Below are 9,169 nucleotides of genomic sequence, written 5' to 3'. Positions count from 1 at the left end.
AACAACTGCTTTTTTGATCCTTTTTAACCTGTTCAAAACACCTCACCTCTTTCATTAGTGTCCCTTCCCCACTACTTTTTGGAATTCTTAATATTTTAAGCACACTTCCTCCTCATTACCCATATCTCATAAGTAACTTCAAACATAAATTTATTGGTCTGCCAATTTGTCCTTTTTCATTTTGTAAAAGACAAATTTGGCTTCTGATGAAACAAAGGCCAACTACAACTTGCTTCTTTACTTCCTTGCCGTTAGTATCACCCGTTTTGTTAGGCAAGCACTGAGAAATGGATTGATTAGTCAATATGTGCTCCCTCTGCTGGCTTTCTGTCTTTGTAATAAAATAGCTAAAATAATATAGGCACTTGCAGGAACAGTGACTTTTTTTTTAAATTTCGTGTAACATCAATAAATATTATACATTTTTACAAGTATGAACATATTTCTGTCACAAAAACGTTTATGAACGAGTTTGAGGGGGCATTTATTAACAATATTTTCCTAATTTTAATTGTAAATTTGTTATGGTAATTTTCAATGTAGCTCAACTCTGATTGAAAGGTATAAAATCACAGTTTTTTCAAAGAAAAAAAGCTAGAAGCCTGAGCTGTTACAGGAAGACGAATCAGACCCTTTACCCAGGGGCTATAGTGCTCCCACATCATCTGTGGAACACAATGAGGAAAGAAGGGACAACAAAGACATGGACCAGTATGCAATACATGCAAACATTTTCCTATGTTTATATACTATAAACAAGGTGGTCCAGGGAAAGACCTCAGACCACAATGTTTGAGATACCAGTAAGGAAGGAAAATGCTGTGGAAAACAAGCGCAGAGTAATTTTTGCTGTTAGATGGCATAATTTATTTAGTGGGCATCCAGGAGGATATATGGAGATAGAAAGATAGGAAATATGGCAATGCTGGCCATCAGTGTGGATGGAGAAAAGTGTGGGTAGGTGGCCCAGATATGATGGATTGGGAACAGGTTACAATTTCCTCTTTTGTGTTCAATAGAAAAGTTCAGTACGCTATCTGCTTTTCCAACCTGGACAAGGTGTTGTGGTTTGAGATGCAGATGAACAGATGCACATGGGCTGATAAAATGTCAGGTGAAGCTGCTTGTGCAACCTTTGTGTACTTTCAGATCTTCATATGGTTGAAGCTTTTATGCTAACCATGCCAGTAAGTCAGTTTCTCAGAAGTATTTATAATTATCAATGAATTTTCCTGGAAATTTAAGTTTTTTCAAATAAAATAACCATCAGTGAACATCCCGATGAAACTAGCATTCTCTACCAAAATACAAGCGAGATTGCAGCAATTTTAATTAGCATATTTTATCTCCCACTTTACAGATACATTTGTAGCTTTCTTAAAATTCCCTAAAGCTAAACTTGCAGAAAACTCAAACTGCTGAAAAAATCATTATTGATTCTGAGATGAAACTAAACTAGGTATGCAACCTGATTCCTGAAAAAAAAAAAATCTCATTTTTCAAGCTCACATTCCCCAAATACCTGAGCAGATGTTTCAGAGCAAGTTTCTTGTAGAAAAATTCTGTATTTAATATTTGATGTAATTTCAAGAAAAATTCTAAATGGAGTTGGGAATTAACTACGAAGATCAAAAAGAATCAGATTTACAATGAACATTTTGTTACTAAAGCATCTTTTGAATTATGATGCAACTACACAGTAAACTTAATCAAATTGTAATATTATTTGAATTATTGTTTTTAGACCACAATCATCTAAAACTGAGCAACTGGCCATGAAAATAAAGTTGAAAACATTTTCTTGACTAAGTGTCCCTATGCTACTTTCCCTTCATACCACAATTTGCAGAAAAAGTCTGTAAAATCATAAAAAAAAGATGCGAATCCTACCGAGTCTAGATTTCAGATTAAACAGATTAGCTAGAATAGGTATTGATAACAAATAATTAGTTACCATACTGGTTTGTGACATGATCTGTGACAATCATGCTGGAGCTTATAATTATTTTAAAATAAACTGCAGCCACTGTATATGCTATAAAATCCTCCAAAGCCTTTACACATCAATTTAGTGCGATTCCCCACCCACCCCCAGAGAGACTTTACAAGATCTACCACCTATAATTGGTGTCATGATTACTTTTCTTTTACTTCCCTGTACAGAAATACTCCCAAACTAATGGCAAAGAAAAAAGTGGTGCCTCAAAACAGTCATTATTTAAACTGGGAGTTGAGTTAAACACAGCTGTGTCAATGATTTGGACAGCTTGCTCATTTTTTACCTTAAACACAGAAATGGATACGATACCAACGTACCTCACAAGGAGTTTGGGAGGCATTGTTCATGTCTGTAGAGCAGGAGAGTTCTCTAGACAAATGAGGCTTTATAACAACTAGAATAGGGCCGTTCAACACACAGTCCATGAGGGGTTAAATTTGAGACCCGTGGGCTCCCCTTTCCTCCCCCACTTACTGGCCTTGCCAGTCTCCAGGCTTGCCCTTCCTCCTCCAGCTTCTGCTTCTTGCTCCGGTGGGGCAGGGAGAGGGGCAGCCTGCAGGAAGTCTGCACAGGCTGTGGGCCAGGAGAGCTGGCATAGCAGGACAGTGTGGGGAAAGCCTGGGGAGCCCACACGCTGTACAGCCCCTGGCTGCTCAGAAGCTGAACAGCCATAAAAATAGAAGATGAGCTCAGAAACTCTCTCTCAAAGAACCTGTGCTAAAAATCTACTAGACCACACTATTTGTGACAGTTCAGGCTGTGAGGTCTTGCTCATTTGTTGGAGCCTGATGAACTTGTGTGTGACATTCCAGTTTCCAAAGTGAATACCACATACATGTGCACTAATATATACAGTCCTAATTTAAGGCTCCTGAATTCTATACATCCAAAGTCTACAGGCAGAGCTGATTCAGCTTCACAGACAAAAGTTGGTTTAAAATGTGGTTTACGATTATTTTCAGTCTCGTCTCTCAGGAACCACCTGTCCAGCTCATCTTCAGTTTTGACAGTCTCCTCTGAACAGACTGCATACACGATAAATGTTACTGAAGCATGCGCTCGATGCTGAAGGGGAGAGATTTACCAATTCACAAGGATTATGAGCATCAATCAGTAGCTGCAGAGCCTTTCAGTTTCAAAAACATAGCTGAAAAGGACTTCAATTGCCTTTACTACAAGATCATTCAGCAAAGTTATTTTCCCAGCAAGTAAACTCTCCTGTCAACACGGGCAACACTACATTAACTATGCTCATTAGAATATGAAAGCTATTGACTATTTTTATTTTTGCCACAAATAAAACTAACAAATGTGAAACCAGATTGTAGGATGTTTGGCCCAAATTCTGCCCTCGATGGAAATCAGAGATGCATGTCATAATTTGATATAGATTTAAATACAGCATCAACAACAGGGGTATTTTGCAAAATCATTAGAAGCTAAAGTAGTTGCACTTCAAAGCCCTTATTACATATCTGACAAGAGGACTGAATGGAGGTCAGAACAAAGTGATTAAAAAATTTGAGCAGGGTACCTGTCCATTTCTGTTAAAACAGGTGTTAAAGTTATTTATCTAGACAGCATTTTTCAGATTGTCCCTTTTTTCAATACTATCAGCCCACTCCTTATTTCAGATCTGAGCATGGTATTTTTGGCATTTCTTGATCTAAGCTAAAAAAACCCAGGAAGTGCCACTGCAAAGGTAATAGTACAGGCAGTTAACATTTTTTTAAATAGCATTCATGCTTCATACTGACAATGCCAAGTGGACTGTCTTCTTAAGTACAGGAATTCATTTAAGTTTACAACAAGCTGTTCAAAAAATAAGGCAGCCATAACAACAGAATTCACCCATTAGTACAGCCTGCCAGTAACCTCAAAAAGGTCCTCATTATCCCTTGGCCAACAAGGGCCTAAGAACACCAAAAACACATATTTCTACAACCCTTAAGCAACTGCCACTTGTTTAAAATACTATTAACTAACTCAGCAAGAAGCCACAGCCAGTCTCACACAATAAGAGGGAGGGGTTACTACCACACAAATCCTTTGAAAGGGATAAAGGCAAATAGAAATAAAAAGAAACTTTCTGGGAGATTCTTCCCCAGCACTTCCAAATCAAAAGATGGCCAGTAACAGTAATGCAGCAGCATTTAAATGAGCCAAAACTGGAGCCCCATGTAACCAGCTCAAAACAATCACTTAGTGAAGAAGCACCTACCACAAGGTAAACAAATAAGCCATACTAAAAGAGGACTGAAGGGAGCTCTTTTGCCATTTTACAGATGGAAACTGAGGCACCAAGATTAATTCTCCAAGCCCAAGGTTTCAAAGATCTCGTTAGGTCACAACCTCCCCACCCCACAAAAGAAAAAACAAAAACACACATATGAATGGCTGAAAATGTAAATTTAAAAAAAAAAAAAAAAATTAATGCTAGGCTTGTGGCCTATTTAGGAGAACGAAAAGATACAACTGAATTGCAGTTGCAGAAATTTTGGCCAAAATCCTCCCCCAAGAAACTACTACTGAAACTACATATTGCAGGCTAAAAGAGGACCCCAAACTTCCATGTAGAAAGGAGCAACCACTACCAATGAAGATGTGGAATTGCGAAACAGCTGTAAAGTTGCTGAGTTATAAAACAGCTGTGAAGCACTGAAGTGAAATTAGAAAACACTGCCTCCTCGTGTTGTTGTTCTCTGTGCCTACACATAAAGGAGTAGTTCAGTTACAAAACCTGACACTAATTCAAGCTTTCTGCTACCGGGGTCCATGATGCCAACCAAAAGGACAGCTACAATGCAAGGGCTGAAAGCATGCTAAGTTGCTTAAACTAGGAAGTCATGCTCTATAGTTGGGAGCTGTAACAAGTTCTCATCCTCTGTGGATCAGAGACACTTTAAGATGGAAAATAACATGTTAGGAATTTTTACTTTTAAAAAGTCAGTAATTACAGCCAGGGTTACCTGCAGGCCTATTCCAAATATTTGAGCAATGATAATTTTTTTTAGAGCTTACTGACAAATGGAATGCTGAGAGGGGACAAGTGACGGGAAAATATTCTGTCTGTCTATCTCAAACAGTGAACACCACCACTGCTAAAGCGGTGCATAAAGCTGGGAGGTCAGTATCTTTTGTTTCCCTCTTTTCCACTATATTCCCTCATCCTACTTTTTATATTCCGGTGTTCCCATTCCATACACCACCACTCAGCACCCAGCAGTACCTCTCAGTGTTACAAATAAAGTGCAAGCAAAGCAGGAAAATTAACAAACGTTTGCTGTGCTATCTGCACCTAAACTGGCCACCTGGGTTGGAGGAGGGAAACTGCATAAAATGGATATGAAAACTACAAAATAAGTAGTATCTATGAATGAAAAAAAAAAAAAAAAATCAAACTATGAAATAAAAAATATTTTAAAAGCTTTAAAAGCCTGTTGAGATTTGGGGCTCATGAAATAAAACTGCGAGTATATGAAGAGTAGCATGTTTCTACGATTCAAGGTTTAAGATTGAGAATTATATGGAATCCCTTACCATTGATCTTTCAGGATATCCAAACAAATGGCCCCAGTGACTGAACTAATATTAGGATGCCATATTTTGGTGATAAACCGCACCTAGAAAACAAAACAAAAGAAGATTTTTTAAAAATGAAAATCAATACTAGAATAGAGTACTATAAAAACAGGATGAAACTTCTTCTGAAAAAAAATGGAAGTATCTGAGTAGGTTAACTGAATTCATATTGGAAAGAATAGCTAATTTACAATAGATTATGACACAGAATAATGTAAGAAATGAGAGCACATGCCTGCTCAGGAATCACTGTACAAGAGCATATGCCACAAAGCTTTGTTATCTCAAGTCTTGTCAGACAGTTAAAGAACCTTATTTCACCTAGGGTCAGCAAGATTGTGGGACTGAGGCCCAAAAGATTCATTTCTCAGGCTGATCCCACTATTCCTTACACACAGAGATCCCTCTCTCCCCATCCCACAAAATAACTGTCTTAAGGTCTTTCCCCAGTGGTGCAGGTCTTTTAAATCAACCTACTCTTAGCAGTCCCACTGCTTCAACACAACTCAGAAACTAAGTACAGACACTGTTTCAAGCACCTTGAAGTGGATGCTGCCAAGCCTGGTATTTAAAAGGACCATGCAGCATTTTTTCTTCATTAAAAACAGAAGTGCCAGGAGTCCCTGGAATCTTGTTTACATGCAGCCTTCCGCTTGTTCTGGTAAACTGTAGTAGCAACAACAAGAATATTTTTGAGGGTTCCCTAGTACCTTATCTGTACTCCCTTTATAACCATCCATCTCTGTTCCCTTCCATACAAAGTGTTTTCCAACTAATATAAAACAATATTTGATTACAACCAACTTCCTGTCTTGCTAGAACGATCTCTCTCTGATCACATTCATTTTTGCACAGAAATAATTGTAAGAACTTAATTTATTTAGCAAAAGTGAGTAAGATATTTGAATTCTGGTTACAAAACTGAGTATATTAAAATAAAAGCCAAGGAACTGTATTCTTAACAAATCTTAAAACCAACATGGGGCTTTATGATCCAGCGATCCATTTCCATTCATCTCCTTCTGACCCCTCATCCCAGGTTGCACTCCAACTCATCGCCATTGGGAATCCATCACAGTCAAGCATGACAGTGTCACAGTGAGGGCTAGGCAACCCAAACACAGTACCTATACACATGACTATGCAGGCCCACCTGCCATGTGTCTTTTGTAACAAAGTTGCAGCACCACTTAGCATGCAATCTGGATGGCTGCTGGACAAGTCCTTCATTGTCTGTGCTTTTCCTTACCTTGCTGCTCCACTGCTGCCTATTTAGACCTATGAGGACAAAAATTAGGCAGTAGGTTGCATTCAATCAATTGCCCCTTTAGGATGCCCTTAAAACACTTTCTTGAACAAGGGTATGTCATTTGATTTGAGACTTTAAATCACCATACAGGAATCACTTGGGCATTTGTATGCCAACTATCCAAACCACATGTTAAGTCCATTGCTTGTTACTACCACCATAGACATACAGTCAATGGACATACAGTATATTGTCATCAGTCATACCACCTCACCCAGAAAAGGGCATGAAGGTATCTCTGATGAAGCTTCTCCAGCTGACAGATGTACTTTCTATAAAATGTTAGTCTCACCACCCATACAGCACCATGGAAAGGAAATCAGCTTTTTATGTCTGTAATTTACTGGAGGGCTTGAACCCATACTGACACACTCTGTAAGCATGCTGAAGACTATGCTAGCTTTCTGGATGTAAGAGACTATCTTCCCAGCATGACTGTTCAAGATGCTTCCAAGCGAGTGAACTCAGGAATTGTTAGAAGTTTACTGCCCCTCACTGATATGAAAGGGACTCTCTACGAGTGGCTTACACACAACCCTGGTTTTTCTTTACTTGATGGTTAGTCTAAAACTGTTTGCAGAAGCGGAAGTCTACCAAGAGCTGAAGATCTTCTCTGGATTGGTCCACCAATTCAATCATTAGCACCCATGTATTATTGTGCAGTCTCCCTGGCAGCCTTAGACAGCTTTCCAACAGGAGGCCTGAAGAGTTTTAAAAAACCCACCAGTTTCAAAGCAAATCACAGCACTCAATTTAAGGTTGCAGGTACCTTTGTCTAGCATTGCACAGCCCTACTACGGGAGATGCCTTGCTGAACTTGGTCTCAGCCACTGGAGATGACATGGTGAGGGGACTGCAGGTCCTTGACCACCTGGGTGACAGTGATCATCATTCACGATGCAGCACAGGGTGTTGAGGGCTTATACGAAGACTAAAGCCCCCGACTTCAGAAGGGCCAACTTCAACAAACTTAGGAGATTAGTGGGGCAGGCACTGAGGGCCCAAAAGGTAGAGGATATGAGAATCCATTAGGGATGGTCGTACCTTATGGGGACGATCCTCCAGGCTCAGAGTGTGACAGCCCCTGAGAGAAAAAAAGGGGGGTAAGAGTGCTCTGAAACCTCCATGGCTTAGCAAAGGCATTCGAGAATGCCCGAGGGCCAAAAGGGAGGTGTACACCCGTTGGAAGAGAGGGGCCATCACCAAGGAGGAATACTTGTCCTTGGCCCGTGAGTGTAGGAGGGCCATTAGGAAGGCCAAGGAGGGGGTGGAGCTCAGCCTAACAACCAGGATTAAGGACAACAAGAAGTCCTTCCTCAAATACACTGAGAGTAAGAAGAGGGCACTGGGTAATGTAGGGCCCCTATTAGACTCAAATGGTAATCTTGTGGCTACGCCAGATGAGAAAGCCGAAATTTTTAACAAGTTCTTTGCCTGTTTTCTTGGACAGGGACCAGGACAGCTCTCCCACCACAGGTAGGGGCAATCTTGGGGATAGCACTGCCAGGCCATTGGTCTGTGCAGAAGTAGTTAGGGATCTTCTGGAAAGACTGGATGTTTTTAAATCTGTGGGCCTTGATGCCCTCCACCCACGGGTGTTGAGAGAGCTGGCGGGGGTCATTGCTGTGCCCCTGGCCCAGCTGTACGAGCAATCGTGGTCCACAGGCCCGGTGCCCGGAGATTGGAAACTAGCCAATGTGGTTCCCATTTATAAGAAAGGGAGAAAGGAGGACCCAGAAAACTATAGGCCCATAAGCCTCACATAGGTCTTGGGGAAAATCCTTGAAAAAATATCAAGGATCACATCTGTGAGGGGCCAGCAGGGGAGATGATGCCCAGGAGAAATCAACATGGTTTCAAAGGCAGGTCCTGCCAGACCAACCTGATGGCCTTTAATGACCAGGTAACTAAATCCCTGGATGGTGGTGTCACCGTGGATGCAGCCTTTGACACTGTCTCTCACCCCATTCTGATTAATAAATTGAGTGACTGTGACACTGATGCCTACACAGTTGGATGGGTCAGAAATTGGCTGATGGGGCACACTCAGAGAGTGGTGGTGGATGGGTCATACTCGACCTGGCGGGATGTGAATAGTGGGGTCCCCCAGGACTTGGTCCTGGGGCCTACACTGGTCAACAGCTTCATCAGCTACTTGGACGAGGGGGTGGAAAACACAGTCGTCCAAGTTCACCGACGATGCCAAGATGTGGGGAGAGGTAGGCACGCTCAAAAGGGACAGAGAGGCTGCAATTAGATTTAGACAGACTACAGAAGTG

The 9,169-nt window shown here is 40.9% G+C and overlaps 1 protein-coding gene across 1 annotated transcript in view; it reads right to left on the bottom strand.

Moving 5' to 3' along the window:
• The window catches only part of UBE2K (ubiquitin conjugating enzyme E2 K), a 52,678-nt gene that overhangs the window by 14,265 nt on the left and 29,244 nt on the right, over window positions 1–9,169 (bottom strand). The window contains exon 3 of the mRNA XM_019525854.1: window positions 5,540–5,622. Within this exon, the coding sequence (XP_019381399.1) occupies window positions 5,540–5,622 (83 nt within the window). The remainder of the gene's footprint in view (window positions 1–5,539; window positions 5,623–9,169) is intronic.

Source organism: Gavialis gangeticus, unplaced genomic scaffold (genome assembly GCF_001723915.1).
Source record: "Gavialis gangeticus isolate Ggan-Ray unplaced genomic scaffold, GavGan_comp1, whole genome shotgun sequence".
Classification (NCBI taxonomy): Eukaryota; Metazoa; Chordata; order Crocodylia; family Gavialidae; genus Gavialis; species Gavialis gangeticus.
The sequence above is the reverse complement of the archived record's forward strand: the minus strand, read 5'-3'. Positions and strand labels throughout refer to the sequence as shown.